The 17,498-nt window shown below is 39.7% G+C and overlaps 1 protein-coding gene across 1 annotated transcript in view; it reads left to right on the top strand.

Moving 5' to 3' along the window:
• sdk1a (sidekick cell adhesion molecule 1a) overlaps positions 1 to 17,498 on the top strand; it is an 827,262-nt gene that overhangs the window by 638,464 nt on the left and 171,300 nt on the right. The window contains exon 20 of the mRNA XM_060840817.1: positions 1,421 to 1,519. Within this exon, the coding sequence (XP_060696800.1) occupies positions 1,421 to 1,519 (99 nt within the window). The remainder of the gene's footprint in view (positions 1 to 1,420; positions 1,520 to 17,498) is intronic.

Here is a 17,498-nt window from a genome sequence, read left to right on the forward strand (position 1 = left end):
GCCACACCTAGAAAAAGATCTTCTGACAGCTAGCATATATACAAATCCGAGCATGACAAACTCCCGGATTTGTCACATCCGGTTGCAAGTCAAATGTTTCCTGTTCTGATCAGCATGGTGCAGTTAGCATAAAGGGTAAAATTGCTATAAAGGAAGTGCTATTGTTTCTTCTTATTAGAGTTCCAATGGTGCACCACCTTAGGCTGTACACATTGTAGGTTATATTGGCATTATGAAAGAAGGACCATATTTGAACTATGAAATTTAATTAATTGAGGAAAATTAAAAGACCGTCATTAATTTGGAGGACACAGGCAATTTTTAGAAAATGTGAACGTTGATAAGCATTAAACTGCAGCATTGTGATTTTCGTAAATAATTGTTATACAGTACTTTGTAAATAATTGTTACACTTTGATGTGCCCATTTTGCTTCTGCAATAAAACTTTTTTAAAAATTCTGAAGATGAAATTCATGCAGAAATCTGATCGAACATTTTGCTTTCATTTGCATTCTATGAAGTTCAGTCACGTATTTCCTTTTCTGCAAAGCAGTACTTTAGACTTTTCCTGCATTTAAAATACACAACAGGGATTTGTACACCTTATTTCTGAACTTGCTATCTCTCTGATCATATCTTTTACTTGTGTATTTCTGGGCTTTTTGCAAAATAAGATTTATCTGTTTTGATTTTTGTTCTGCAATATTGCAGTCAAAGCTTTATTTTCTTGTCCATTTTTATATGCATGCATTGGTTCAAAAATAGAACAGCATCAATGTGAGGTTTAACTGACAGTCAAAGTGGTGTAGTAGAAAAAGATTTATCTTGCAGGTGAAGGAAATAAGAGGGCAAAAATAAATTGAAATCTGCAGTTAGAACCCAGATAAATTGCTTTCACTAAGGTTCCATATATGATCATTTGCTCTCAATCAAACTAGTTATTAAAAAAGTTTAAAAAAAAGAATTAATGTATAGCAAAAAGATTTGTGTATATTCCACTCCTCAATCATTAACCCACAACTGTTCTGTTGTGAATTGAGCTTTAGTAATCCTTTAGCACAGACTGCCTAATGCCTAGCAAGAAAGATCCTAGTTCAATATTTACATACAGAAATTATGCTCAACATATTTTTTGATTATTTAATATAAAAATGCAAGGAAATTTAAATAAATGGGATGCATTCTGATAATGCTCTGGTTTCAACAATAGTTTAATTTCTCCCCGGAATTGGTGCTGAAAATATAAACTGGTTACAATAAAAGTGCAAGCATGTTTTATCTGACAGGACCTTGTGACATAGAATTACATAGCCCTTGAATTTGTGTGTACTTTTTGCAGTAGTCCCTTATACATCCTGATTTAATCACACCACACTAGTCAGCCACTGTCTCTAACAATAACATTTTAAACTTCTACAGGACCGGGAGCTGTTGGGCACTTGGGTTTTGCAGAAATACTTGATACCTCTTTGAAAGTCAGCTGGCAAGAACCACAAGAAAAAAATGGGATCCTCACAGGTAGGAAAATACACTAAAATGTATTCAAATGCATCTTTTACTACAGGAAGGTGTCAGTGTTTCAGTGCACATTTATGTGTCATTATCAAATTATTGGAATGTAAGCATTTTAATTATGTTGTATGAATTTCATTGCATCTACAGTGTTAAAGTACTTGATGTACTTTAAATTGAATTATGCTGAGTGTCCAGGAATGTGGCATCAGAAAAAAAAATGCAAAAAGGTGTAGTTGTCCTTTTATAACTAGTGGATATCTTAAAGAACTTTACGGCCAATGAAATGTCGTCACTCTTGTATTATAGAAAACGTAACAGCAACTTTGCACATTGCAAACTCCCACCAAGAGCAATGTGATGATACATAATTGCCATAGATAAATAATTGGTTTATTGAAATCTCATCATAGTGACAGCTGCTAAGGTGTGATGACAAATTAAGTAAAATGATTCAGCATAATTCATAACACAGTTATATACAGTCATTAAATTAAGCTATAAAAGGATTACATAATTATGAACATTTTAGTATACATATAATTGTAATATGTTTCAAAATGCAGACCCCTCAATTTACAGAATAAAATTGAAGAGTCTGCTGCACTTTATTTTGTGTGAAAGTCAGTATATTGCCAGGTTGAATTATTAACTTCTCAATAATTTGCATACTATTTGAGTTTTATGAACTAGGGCACTTTACTATATCCTGAATATACCGTCCTTTCTCTGTAATTGCATTGCACATGGACTACAGTGCGGTTATGGCAAGAGATCTTTTCTGTGCGATGTGAAATTCAAGGTTTTCTTATTAATTCTAGTTCAAGGCCTTGACAGCAGGAGCCAAATTGTTCTTTTTTTTATAAATTTAAAACAAAACAATAAGAAAATTATTATCCTATATATAAAGGGAGAAGTGAATAAAAAGTGCTCCCTTTATCAGTCAGTTTATACATTTAGCACAACAATTGTGTTGGCATGCCTGAAGTTTTAATCTTGAAGTGTTTTTTAGCATGCTGTGACTAGGTATTCAGTAAATCAGTCACTTCCATCATTACAAGACTCATTGCCTTGTCGAAAGTATACTGAGAGTAAACAAATCCTTCCAGCAATTCGATGAGGTCGTATGATGCAGCTGCTGTGCAATCTTCCGTAGGTTTTCCGGTTGATGGAATTATACTCAAATCTCTAACCAATGTCTCTATCAGTGCTTTTTATTTGCATATTGTGCATGTGTGTGTTTAGAACAGTTATCAATCATAGTTTGATCATTCACAGTATGGCTATCCAGTTCTCTTGATTTAATTGTTTAACAGTGTGCTGTTATTCCTTTGTTTTTCTGACATTTTATTTAAAGGAAAGGGATTTTCATTTCCTGGTTTTGATCTGTTTTTGCATTCATTAAGAATTGCATGAATATCTGTGTACATTCATTTATGATTTGGATTAATGTATTAGCAATTGCAATCACTTTATAATCCATAGGCTACAGATTCAAGTACCAAGTGATTTTGAGACACTTCATGTTGCTAAGTGCATTTACAATAAGTTCAGTCTCTTTTGGCAGTGATAACATACCATAGAGCTTTACTTAAATTAATGACAAAAACTGATGAGTTCATTATTTTCACTTTCTAAAAGTAAAAGCATGAATTTCAATTGCTTCCTTTTCCATTCTGCCTTCTATCTGATAGACTAAACTGCTGAATCACGTCTCAAATGACATTTTTTTTTAACTTCCACAATGGCCACTTCATTACCATTAAGATCCTTGCCATCCTTAGATGTATTGTTAGTCTCATTCAAAGATGAGCAACATTTGGGAAACCCAGCTTTGACACTTTGCCCTTACTGAAATCTCCCTGTCTTGTAATAATTTTTACAAACTGTCATTCATTTACAGGTGTTGTTGAGTGGGAATTTATACAATTTGCCCATTTCAAGATCCAGTCATAAAAATACCTCGGTGTGAAGAAGACAGTAACATTGAGTGATGTTACTTACAGAAAGTTATAAATTCATGAGGGACATGGATAGAGTGAACAAAGTGTTGTTCTCAGGGTCGGGAATTCCAAAACTAGAGGACATAGGTTTAAGGTGAGATATAAAAGGGACCTAAGGGGCAACTTTTTCATGCAGAGGATGGTGCACGTATGGAACAAGCTACCAGAGGAAGTGAAGGCTAGTACAATTACAACAGGCATCTGGATGGCTGCATGAATAGGAAGAGAGATTATGGACTAAATGCTGGCAAATGGGAGTAGATTAATATAGGATGCCTGGTCGACATGGATGAGTTGGACCAAAGAGTCCGTTTCCATGCCATGCATCTCTATGACTGTAAGTCATGAACATTTTCGTAATTTAGAAAAATATCAGAAATACAATTGAGATCATATTGTCTGGGTGAGTAGTTGAAACAGGAAACCTCACAACCTTAAAAATGTATTTGGGTTAGCACTCAAAATGTCATAACATTCAAGCCTGTGAGCCAAATGCTGGAAAGTAGAACTAGTGTAGATTTAAAGTAGTTTTTAACATTGCAGACTCGGTGGGCTGAAGGGCCAAATTCGTAGTATGATTCTATGAACTGATTAGACGCCATTATATTAAGATAGCAATGACCTGTGCAATGTTAGAGGTAAATAAGATTTAATTTTTATTTAATTGGTGATTTAACAGCTATTCACACATATTATCTTTTTACAAGAGCACTCAGGAAGGGAGGTAAATACTTAATGTAAAACTGTGCACAGATCATTAAACACTACGTTTTTCAAGTATGTTTTTTTTTAATTTGAGTAGTTAGCATAAGATTAGTCATGGTAATCTTGTACAGGACCATATTGTGAAAATATAATCAAAATGGATAGCCCCTAATAATCTCTCAATGAGTGGGCTTTCTATACTGTCTATACCTGCCAAGGACATCAGCTTATTCAAATTATAGTGTTCCCATTCAAAAGTGAGAGACTGAACATATATTGTGTTGATTCAGGCAGTTCACAGAAAAGTGCATTCAGACAGCAAGAGAATAAATTGATCTGCCACATTAATTCTATTATTATTGCTACAAAAACCAAATCAAGAGAGTACAGCTGATTTGCATAGATGCACAGGGATCATAACTGATACATGAGACTAAAAGCAAATGTCATTTTTGACCAAGTTGAATTTAACAACACAAAGTTAACATGTGATCATCGGTTTTATAGATCTTAAAAAGTTCATATGAAATCTGAAGAATCTGGTGATGGTTTCTATGTAAGTGAGAGTAATTAGTGAGTAGAATATTTTAAAAAATCATAAATCTAATCCAGTTTTTAGTGAAATAGTGAGACTATTATCTTAAAAGATATTTTACAAGTTTGGGCAAAGCAGCAGGAAAATCCCTGTGGGAATTCAAGGCACTGAACATTTGAATGGCAGAAATTCTGGAGCAAACAGCAGAGAGCAGCAAGTATCAAAGAAAAAATTGCTTTGTAAATAAAAAAAGAACTTCAACGGTTTCACATAACAGATAGTAAATGTAGAAAGTCTACATTTTTTGCATATTGCTATTGATATTATAATGTCATAGAGCTATATAGCATGGAAACTGACCCTTCAATCCAATTTGTCCCTGCCAACCAGGCATCCTAAATTACTCCTGTCCCATTTGCCAGCATTTGACCCATATCCTTCTAAAACTTTCCTATTCATGTACCCATCCAAATGCCTTTTAAATGTTGTAATTGTATCAGCTTCCACCACTTCATCTGGCAGCTCATTCCATACGTGCACCACCCTCTGTGTGAAAAAGTTGCCCCTTCGGTCCCTTTTATACCTTTCTCCTCTCACCTTAACCTATGCCATCTAATTTTGGACTTTGCTACACTGGGGCACCCCTCAGCCTCTGACTCTCCAGGGAAGTAGCCCCAGCCTATTCATTCTCTCCCTATAGCTTAAACCCTGCAACCCTTGTAATATGCTTGTAAATCGTTTCTGAACGCTTTTAAGTTTCACAACATCCTTCCTATAGCAGGGAGACCAGGATTGCATGCAGCATTCCAAAAGTGACCTAGCCAATGTCCTGTACAGCCACAACATGACCTCCTATACTTAGTGCATTGACCAATAAAGGAAAGCATACCAAAAGCCTTCTTCGCTATGCTATCTACTTGTGACTCCACTTTCAAGGAGCAATGAACCTGCACTCCAAGGACTCTTTGTTTAGCAACACTCTCCAGAACCTTCTGTTAAATGTATAAGGCTGCTCTGATTTGATTTTCCAAAATGCAGCATCTCACATTTAACTAGATTAAACTGCATCTGCCACTCCTTGGCACATTGGCCCATCTGATCAAAATCCTGTTGTATTCTGAAGTAACCTTCACTGTCCACTACACCTCTAATTTTGGTGTCATCTACAAACTTATTAGCCATACTTCCTCTGTTCGCATCCAAATCATTTCTATAAATGACGAAAACCAGTGGACCCAGCACTGATCCTTGTGGCACATTGCTGGTCACAGGATCAGTTTTATGTTACTTGAAATCAACAAAAAAATTCCTGCTTCCTTGCTAGACTTCAGTATAGAGGTTTCTAAGATCATGAGGGGCATGGATAAGGTAAGTAGACAAGGTATTTTCCCTGGGGTGGGAGAGTCCAGACCAGAGGGCATAGGTTTAGGGTGAGAGAGGAAAGATATAAAAGAGACCTAAGGGGCAACTTTTCATCCAAAGGTGGTGCTTTATAGAATGACCTGCCTGAGGAAGTGGTGGAAACTGGTACAATTGGAATATTTAAAGGCATCTGGATGGATATATGGGTCAAGTGTTGACAAATGGGACTAGATTAATTTAGGATATCTGGTTGGCATGGACTAGTTCGACCAAAAGGTCTATTTCCATCCTGTACATGACTATAGTTCTATTATATATAACTCTATATTTCTCATTTTTCTCTCCCTTCCTCTTTCACTTCTTTTCATTCCTTCTCTTAATTTCTCTTCCTTTCTAATTTATCTCTTGTATTATTGTTTTGTTTATATCATCCCCCTTCACTCTTTCCTTCTTCCTCTCTTTAAATTAATTTCTGTTTCATTTTCATCTGTTTGTTCTCTTCCTCGCTTTTTTCTATTTTCATTTTTTTTCTCACTATCACTTTACTCTGTCCCTTTCACATTCTTTCTTCCTGTTTTCCTATCCAAAAGGATTTTATTATGTCCTCAAGCAGCTGAATATTGAGGTGCCTCCAGAGTTGGGATCAAAATAGATAAAGACAGAAGTGCCAGCTCAGATAGTATGTCAGTCTCCTCAGTACATTCCTGATGCTGGTGACTTAAATCAGGACGACCAGCCCCATAATCCCACTCAATCCGCTAACAATGCGGGGGGGGGGGGGGAGAGAGCGGGGAGAGCGGGGCAGCGCCTTGGTAGTAATGTCACTGGAGTAGTAATTCAGAAAACTGGGCTAATATTTTGGGGACACTTGTTCAAATCCTATCATGGTAATTGGTGAGATCTGTATTAGGTTAATAAAATCTGGAACTGAAAAATTAATCATGGTAATAATGACAATGAAACACTCATCTATAATCTCATCTGGTTCACTGATGCCAACAGAAAAATAACTCTGCCTTTCCACCCAGTTTGGCTGACATGTGAGTCTAAAACCACACCAAGTAGGTCCATTAGAGAAAGAGCAAAGCTTCCAAAAGCAATTTTGGACACAAGGAAGGCAGTGGCTGGCAATGAGAGTATGATTTTGAGATTTTATGTCCAATAGTGATGAGGAACAACATCTATCGGAAAGTCATGTGACTGAGCATCAGTACAGGGACAAGGGAGAAGAAAATCATAGATCCTATACTGACGCTATAGGAAGTAGAAGCACCCTGTATGACCAAAAGCCAAAGACTGCAACTGTCCAGACACATCGTCACTGAGTCATATAGCTTTAATGTTGACACCACTCATCTTACATCACTGCTCACCTTGACCCATGTGAAGTCATCAAAATCATTTGTGCTGAACTTTGCTTTTGGTGTCTTCCAAGGATTAGATCCAGATCTTAGCAACACCACCCAAGTGGCTGCATGCTACTGCATTATGTATGACACTAATGGCCTATTTGCAAGAATGAAACGGTTCTTTCTTTCATTCCAGACAGTTGTGATCCAACAGATAAATAAGACGGTAAATTTATTTCCATTTTCACCCATCCTACCTTTGTCATCAAGGCATCTATTGTAATTCACCTGATGAAGCTCTGATTCTTCTTCCACAAATGCTGCAATACCCACTGACTATTTCCAGCATTTATTTTGTTCTTATAAGAGTTTTCTGCATGTGTAAACTTATTTTCTTGACAACTGTCATGACTCCTTTATAGTCCACTCATCCAAACTGCTATAACTCTTCAAACTTCCAAAATTCTGTGGATGGTTTTGAGGAGAAGGGATATTTCTAATGAGAGAGCTCCCTGTCTCTCAATAACAGCATAAGGCAGTGACACAGTGACAGTACAACTAAAGCCAATTGCTCACTAATGAGGAGGCCATTGGGCTTCTGAACAAGATTGCATTACAGTCCCACAAGGGTCTTCCTCATTGTGGTGGTCTTCTACACTTTCTATAACATGCTCCTTCAGAGAGGTGTGAGCCTTGAAGAGGGTGAGACTCTTAATCAAACAACCCATTGGAGGAAGACAAGGAACTGGAGGTGTAAGGGGATGATGCAGCACTGGAACGGGGAGTGACTGGCCTGAGTGTTTCTGTACTGCAGCAGCTGTGTGACCTTACTTTCTCCCATTGTTACTGGAAACCAATGCAAAGATGCTCATGACCAATCACTGACTTTCTCTTGGGGAGTTCTACAAGGTGCCCAATAAAATGAGTAACATAGTACTTACCTATTGGAAGTTCTTAGCAAATTTCCAGAAAATATGTTAATTAGGACTTGGGAAAAAAAAGACCCAAAGTCACCTGATGTGATTAAAACTTTCTAAGTACCACTTGAAAGTTCTCAATAATGACCTGTTTCCTCTCAATCAACTGGTCACTGTTAGAAAAGGCATTTGTTGAAGTGCTAACCACCACAGTAACATGCAGGCATCCTGACGAGTATAAGGATGAAATTTAAGTGGTAGTTCTCCCTTTAACAATCCTCTGGACAGCTATTCCTTTCAAGTAGGGCCCACTATCTCACCTGCTCATCAACCCCTGAGTTCGTCACTTCTCTGATACCAAGGATGTGTGGGTACAACATCGATTGCCTCACCATAAGTAAGGGGCAAGTGAGCTAATTAACAGCTTGTTTGGTCCCAGTAATATGGTGTTCACCATAACGTGGCTACAGTGGAGAGCTAGTTCTTTTGAAAAATTTTTGAAAAGGCAGGAAGGAAGGTGATTCTAATTTTAGAGGGTGTGCAATGTGTTCTTTTTAATCATAATGTTAACTCTGGTAACATGAACACAGATTGGGTTCTTACTGCGAAGAAGTAGGTGAAGGTTTATTTACAGACCAAATAAATGATTAGTATGAATGTGCTTGACAAATGTTCCTCATGGATTTCAAAGTTCAGTAATAAGTATTCAAGATGGAGTTGATAATTTATACAAGAATATCACACAGCATGATGTCACACAAATGTCATCACTAAAAGTAAATGCTTTAATCATGGATTCATACCATGTCACAGCATACTATGTGCATGTGCTGCCCAATCTGATAGGCTGGCAGCTTCCAAGCGTGGGACCTAGTGCCCAAAGAGGGTGGAAGTCCCATGCTCTCCTTGTTAACACAACCCACAATATCTTATTGCTGTTTGGTGTACTTTTATCTTGGTTGGTTTCTGACTAGCATTTTAGTTGGTAGGGTAGAACTGTCCGCCATCCTGGGAAAATGCATTCAATTAATTTAATTTGTCTTACTTTGTTTTTCACATTTCCAAATTTCAACCAGCTCCACCATTATTCTCAGATAACATTTTGATTTTTAGAGAATTCTAAGATTAATTTGTACATGATGATCCACAAATACCAATTGGCATGCAATTTGAACCAGCACTTTAGGGGTTATCGATATTTGGCACACTCAATTTGAGGCATATAAAAATTGACTGCATGCTAATTCTCCCTCTGTTTTTAGTTGGGCAACATACCTAAACATTCTGTTATCACACTTCAAAACCATCACCTCCACATGTTGTGTCTGCTTCTCCTGCCAGCTCTAAGCTATTTAACACAGGCTGTTAAAAGATCAAAGCTGGTAGGAGCAGCGTGCAGATCTATTTCGTTATATCACACAAGCTGCACTGTGCAGACAACAAAAAAAATGCCTCTGTCTTAATTTTCTCAGATGTTTATCAGTTGCCATAAACAGCAGATGTTTGGGCCAAGGGCCAAATAGGGGATTTGTGTTCTAAGAAATTACCATACTCAGCAACATGAGTTCAGTTAATGCTAGCTGGTGGCAATTCAGCCGATAAAATAAATTTGTATTTTTAAACATTTTGCATATAAAAAGGTTCATCAAAAGTTTTCTGAAGAAATATTTATTTTTTATGTATGTGACAGATTTTCCTTTTCCTGACATTGGCACAATATAAGACCATAAGAACTAGGTGCAGATGTAGGCAATTCAGCCCCTCGAGCCTGCTCTTCTATTCAGTACAAACACGGCTGATCTTATCTCAGCCTCAACTCCACTTTCTCGATAGTCCTTCGACCTGTCACTGCCTTAGGCTCTTGTGGAGAGATGAGGAACTATCTCCTCGGAAAGATCCCTTCTCTGCTAGAAACCATCCCTGGAATATGAGCAGTTTGAACAGCTGTAACAACCTGGATGGGTGGATTATGAAGGAGTCATGACAGTTGCTAATCTTTGTCTTCTCCTTCCACATTCATGGGGCGGCTCAGTGGTTAGCACTGCTGCCTCACAACACCAGAGTCCCAGGTTCGATTCCAGCCTTGGGCTGTGTGGAGTTTGCACATTCTCCCTGTGTCTGTGTGGATTTCCTCTGGGTGCTCTGGTTTCCTCCCTCAACACAAAGATGTGCAGGCCAGGTGAATTGGCCATGCTAAATTACCCATAGTGTTAGGTGTGCTAGTCAGAGGGAGATGGGTCTGGGTAGGTTCTTCTTCAGAGGGTCGTTGTGGACTGGTTGGGACGAAGGGCCTGTTTCCGCTCTGTAGGGAATCAAATCAATAACGTAAATTAATAATTAACATCAATACCTCCTGAAAAGTGTCAAGCGGCAGTGCTAACTACTAAAACTATCTTTTTGTCTTTTTGCGTAATAAATAGAGATGAGCACTAACTTTGGTTTGCACCTGATGATGAAAGCTAGCATGGCAGAACTCTCAAGGGGATGGAAGTAGGTTGTCTTACAGTATGGGATTTCGTCCCATCCCAGCCTAGTTTATAGAAAGACATTTTGAGGAAGGGTGGGTGTGTGTTCACGTCATCTTCATTTATAGGATTTGCACCAATTCTCCATTCCTGCATCAAAGATATTCCTCCCACTGACACTCTCGTTACCTAAGTCTACTTCCCTCGTACGTTCTCACTCCCTCATCCTCTTTCCCTCACTGATACTCTCTCTTTCCTTCACCAATGCCCTCTCTCTCTTCTCTCTCACACAAACGTTCCCCTCTATCTCGCCAACACCCCCTCCTTCTCTCTCTCCTTCACCAACACCCTCTCTCTCGCTCTCAAGCGCACACTCTCCACCCACATGGACCTATGTATTTTCTTGTTTGAATTCTTTATTTCGTTGGTTTATTTTTGTTTGTTCACTCGAATGTGAGAGAGGTCAAGAGAAAAATATTTTCAGCTCAGGTTCTGGATGTCTCTTGCTGCCCTGCAAATAAAAATTTGTGACAAATTGTAGCTCAGCCAATCCGAGGAGAGTCCTCAGGCAGACATTCCTTAACTCATGCATTTGGAACTGTTCGGTCTCAAAATAGCAACCTCATTGCTTCAAAAAACAACAACTTTGCAAGCTAAAAATGTTCACTTGATTTTTCCATTTCGCAATACTAATCTGCTTTTCCAGCTGAAGGCAGACTCAACTTCCATTTCAGCTTACTTTCTAAAAAGTAGGTAGTCTCTGACAAAGGCTAAAACTAAAACAAAATGGTGTAGATACTATAAATGTAAAGTAAAGGCGAAGTGCTGGAAACACTCAGGTCCAGCAGCAACAGTGGGTCAAGAAATAGATAATATTTCAAATCAAGTATGACTTTTCTTCATAACTGGATTTCAGAAGCCCATATACGACTTGAAACATTAACTCAGGCCTCAATTTTCCAATTAAAATCTAAAATATGACAGCAAGCATTCAGATGGCATCATTTCTGTCAGTGTCCAAGGGTATGTTATCTCAGGCAGATGTGTTTTACAGCTCATTATGCAAGAGAGATGGCTGTGTATATTATTTGACATATCACATGCTAAATGATCAGAAGTTCTCACTATTGGCAGGCGGTTCCAGGGTCAAAGGTTCTGGGACTATATTTATAGGCCTTACCGGACATGCAAACTAGCTATGGCACCGTAGTTGGAAGGCATTCAAATGGAGAGGGCAACAAGAGATGTAGTAGTAATAGTAATAGGTGACAGTATAACAAGGAGTATTGACCCCGTTCTCTGAAGCAAAGAGCAAGAGTCCAGCCTTGTGCCAGGGTTCAAAACATCAGCTAGGGGCTGGAAAGGCACTTTTAATGGGAGAAAAGAAATCCAGTCATCTTGGTCCATATGGCTATCAATAACATAAGTAGGAATAAGGATGAGGATCTGCATAGAGAATATGAGGAGTTTGGCACTAAATTGAAAAGCAGAAACTCATAGAATCATACAGATGTGTAGCACAGCAACAAACCCTTCGGTCCAATTCGTCCATGCTGACTAGATATCCTACATTAATCTAGTCCCATTTCCCAGCACTTGGCCCATATTCCTCTAAGGTGTAAGTGGGTACTGCAGTGGCTGGAGGTTAGAGTCAAAGTTAGAGTGGTGCTGGAATAGTACAGCAGGTCAGGCAGCATCCAAGGAGCAGGAGAATCGACATTTCGGACAAAAGCCCTTCATCAGGAAGCCCATCTCTTCCTATAAACCTCTAAACCCTTCCTATTCATATATCCATCTTTTTAAATGTTTCATTGTACCACCCTCCACCACTTCCTCTGGCAGCTAATTCCATACATGCATCACCCACTGCATGAAAACGTTGCCCCTTAAATCCCTTTTAAATCGTTCCCCTCCCACCCTAAACCTATGCCCTCCAGAATAGACTCCCCACCCCAGCAAAAAAAGGCTTTGCCTATTTACCCTAATACACCGCTCATGAGTTATTAAACATACATAAGGTCACCTCTCAGCTTCCTGCTCTCCAGGAAAAACAGCCCCAGCCTATTCAGCCTCTCCCTGTAGCTCAAATCCTTCTCACTCTGGCAACATGCTTGTAAATCATTTCTGAACCCTTTCAGCAACTCAATAGTTTATAATCTCTGGGTTGTCACCTGAACTGCATGCATATTGTTAAAGGGTACATAAAATTAGACAGACAAGTACATGGCTCAGAGACCTGCAATGGTGGACTGGGTTCTGATTTGTGAGCTCCTGACACCAGTATTGGGGAAAGTGGGGATGTATAATTGGGAGGATTTACACTCGTTGTTGTGGTTCTGTTTGCTGAGCTGGGAATTTGTGTTGCAGACGTTTCGTCCCCTGTCTAGGTGACATCCTCAGTACTTGGGAGCCTCCTGTGAAGCGACTTCTGTGATGTTTCCTCCGGCATTTACCGTGGTTTGAATCTGCCGCTTCCAGTTGTCAGTTCCAACTGTCCGTTGCAGTGATCGGTATATTGGGTCCAGGTCGATGTGCTTATTGATTGAATCTGTGGATGAGTGCCATGCCTCTAGGAATTCCCTGGCTGTTCTCTGTTTGGCTTGCCCTATAATAGTAGTGTTGTCCCAGTTGAATTCATATTGCTTGTCATCTGCGTGTGTGGCTACTAAGGATAGCTGGTCGTGTCGTTTCATGAGGGATGCGGATCGTTAGCTGTCTTCCTGTTTGTCCTATGTAGTGTTTGTGCAGTCCTTGCATGGGATTTTGTATACTATGTTGGTTTTGCTCATGCTGGGTATCGGGTCCTTCGCTCTGGTGAGTTGTTGTCTGAGAGTGGCTGTTGGTTTGTGTGCAATTATGAGTCCTAGTGGTAGTAGTAGTCTGGCTGTCAGTTCGGAAATGCTCTTGATATATGGTAGCGTGGCTAGTCCTTTGGGTTACGGCATGTCCCCGTTCCGTTGTCTTTCCCTTAGGCATCTGTTGATGAAATTGCGCATTTTTGGCGAATACATTGTATAGATGTTCTTCTTCCTCTTTTTGCAATTCTGGTGTAGTGCAGTGTGTTGTGGCTCTTTTGAATAGTGTCTTTATGCAACTTCTTTTGTGTGTGTTGGGGTGGTTGCTTTCGTAGTTCAGGACTTGGTCTGTGTGTGTGGCTTTCCTGTATACCTTTGTGGTGAATTCTCCGTTGGGTGTTCTCTGTACCATCACGTCTAGGAATGGGAGTTGGTTGTCCTTTTCTTCCTCTCTAGTGAATCGGATTCCTGTAAGTGTGGCATTGATGTTCCGGTGTGTGTTCTCTGTTTCTGTATTTTTAATGATTACAAAGGTGTCATCCACATATCTGACCCAGAGTTTGGGTTGAATTTGCGGTAAGACTGTATGTTCTAATCTTTGCATCACTGCTTCTGCTAAGAGTCCAGAGATAGGTGAGCCCATGAGTGTGCCGTTGATTTGTTCATCTGTTTGGTTGTTGAATGTGAAGTATGTTGTGAGGCACAAGTCCAGTAGTTTGAGTATGCAGTCTTTGTTGATAGGTTCAACGTCCTGTTGTCTGCTCTGTATGTCCAGCAGGTTGGGTATTGTTTCCCTGGCTAGGGTTTTGTCGATAGAGGTGAACAGTGCCGTTACCTGGAATGAGACCATGGTTTCTTCCTTGTCTATGTGTATATTTCTGATGATGTCCAAGAATTCCTGTGTTGATTCCGCTGATCAGGTGTTTCAGTTTCTGCTGTAGTTCTTTAGCCAGTTTGTGTGTTGGTGTCCCTGGTAGTGATACTATGGGTCTGAGTGGGATGTCTGGTTTGTGCACTTTATAGAATCTGGGGGTGTTGTTGCTTTCAGGTTTCATTCTTTGTAGGTCAAACCTGGTTATCTGTCCATTTTTTTGTAGGTTCCTCAGTGTGTTGTTTATCCTATTGGTGAGCTGTGGGGTGGGGTCAAACTCCCTCTTTTGGTAGGTGTTGGTATCTGCAAGTAGTTGTTGCGCTTTTTGGATGTAGTCTGTTTTGTCCAGGATGACTGTCATTCTGCCTTTGTCTGCTGGTAGTATGATTATGTTCTTATCGTTTCTTAGTGATTTTAGTGCTTCCCTCTCCTTGTTGTTGAGGTTATGTGTTTGTCTTTTCCTTGTTATCAGAGGTACTATACTTTGTCTCACTGTTTGTTGTGTCTCTTCTATCAGTCCATTGTTCCTGAGTGTGCATTCTAGTACTGTTAGGAAGTCTGCTGTCTTGGCGTCCCTGTGGTTATAGTTGAGTCCCTTGGCCAGTATTGTTCCTTCCGTGTCTGTGAGCTGTCTGTGGGAGAGGTTTCTAACCCAGGTGTGTGTTGTGATGTCCCCTCTGTTGTGTGTTAGTTTGGCCATTTTTTTCTTTTAGTGCCGTTTTATTTGCGGTGTGTGGTCCTGTTCTGTCCTATGGTGACGGCCTGTTCTATGGTCCAGGTCCTTTCCTGATTGGTGGTTTTTGAAATTAACGATTTTTGGCGCGCAATTTCTTGTCTGTATTTGTGAAGTCTGTTGTAAGCGTCTGTAATCATTACCTGGATCATCTTGAATCCATTCTGTCTGGCTGTGTCCCTGGCTTGTGGGTTGTTGACTGGTGGTCTGTATCTGACACATGGTAGAAGGATTCGATTCTTTCGGCATTCGTGCAGGAACCGGAGTTGTTCGTATATAACGTTTAGGCGGTTTTCACAGGATTCCCATTTCCTGGCTTGTCTTAGCGTCTCTAGCCCGTAGGTGTTCAAGGTATACAGGAAAGCCACACACACAGACCAAGTCCTGAACTACGAAAGCAACCACCCCAACACACATAAAAGAAGTTGCATCAAGATAGTATTCAAAAGAGGCACAACACACTGCAGTACACCAGAACTGCAAAAAGAGGAAGAAGAATACCTATACAATGTATTCGCCAAAAACGGATACCCACGCAATTTCATCAACAAATGCCTAAGAGAAAGACAACGGAACGAGGACATGCCGTAACCCAAAGGACTAGCCACGCTACCATACATCAAGAGCATTTCCGAACTGACAGCCAAACTACTGCGACCACTTGGACTCATAACAGCACACAAACCAACAGCCACTCTCAAACAACAACTCACCAGAGCGAAGCACCCGATACCCAGCATGAGCAAAACCAATGTAGCGTATAAAATCCCATGCAAGGACTGCACAAAACACTACATAGGACAAACAGGAAGACAGCTAATGATCCGCATCCATGAACACCAACTAGTCACGAAACGACACAACCAGCTATCCTTAGTAGCCACACACGCAGATGACAAGCAACATGAATTCAACTGGGACAACACTACTATTATAGGGCAAGCCAAACAGAGAACAGCCAGGGAATTCCTAGAGGCATGGCACTCATCCACAGATTCAATCAATAAGCACATCGACCTGGACCCAATATACCGACCACTGCAACGGACAGCTGGAACTGACAACTGGAAGCGGCAGATTCAAACCACGATAATTGCCGGAGGAAACATCACAGAAGCGCTTCACAGGAGACTCCCAAGCACTGAGGATGTCACCTAGACAGGGGACGAAACGTCTGCAACACAAATTCCCAGCTCGGCGTACAGAACCACAACAACGAGTGCCCGAGCTACAAATCTTCTCACAAACCTTTTACACTTGTACTGGGCTGGAGCCAATTTTCTTGTGAACTGCATAACTAGTAGAGAGATTTTTAATGTAAATCATGGGGACAAGAGCTTAAATGTGGAAAGATGCAGCATGTCAAAGAGTAAAGACACGATAAGGAAGGAACATTGTAATATGGGAAATGAGGATCAGGAAGGGGCAGAGAGATGTGAACTAGAAATATACGACAATCAACACCAGGCGCTATAAAGATAACAAGAAGACAAAATAAAAGGTTCTGTGTTTGAATTTGTGAGTATTCACACAAAATAAATAAATTGATAGCCATTATGCTGACATAAACTGAATATTGTCAAGAGTGTCGTGCTGGAAAAGCACAGCAGGTCAGGCAGCATCCAAGGAGCAGGAGAATCAACATTTCGGGCATAAGACCTTCATCAAAGTTAAATTATATCCTGAATATTGAGTGATGTATAACACTCAAGAAAACTGGGAAGCTAGGTAAAGGTAAAAGGGTGGAACTGCTAATCACGGATCAAATTTGTGCAATAGTTAGAGATGACCTTTGGTTCAGGAGATCAGGATATAGAATCAATTTGGGTCAAGATCGGGAATATTAAGGGAAAAAGTCACGAGTGGAAAGGTCTACGGGCTCCTATTAGTAACTATGCAAAACAAAGTGTACACAAAATCAGGCACTTGTGATTAAGGGCAATTATCATCGGTGACTTTAGTCTTACATTTCAACTATGAAAATCAAATTTTCAATACTATAGGTAAGGAGTTCATAGTATGCTTCTGAGACAGTTCCTTAGAGCAGCACATTTTGGAACCAACCAGCAAGTAAGCTATAACAGACTTGGTATAGTATAATATTACAGGATTAATTAATGATTTCAGAATTAAGCATCTCTGGATAACAGCGACTACAATATAATTGAACTTTGCATCCAGTTTGAATGGGGAAAACTGGTTTTAAAACTAGTGTTTTAAATGTAAAGTTGGGCAACTATATGAGCATGA

Source organism: Hemiscyllium ocellatum, chromosome 20 (assembly GCF_020745735.1).
Source record: "Hemiscyllium ocellatum isolate sHemOce1 chromosome 20, sHemOce1.pat.X.cur, whole genome shotgun sequence".
NCBI lineage: Eukaryota > Metazoa > Chordata > Chondrichthyes > Orectolobiformes > Hemiscylliidae > Hemiscyllium > Hemiscyllium ocellatum.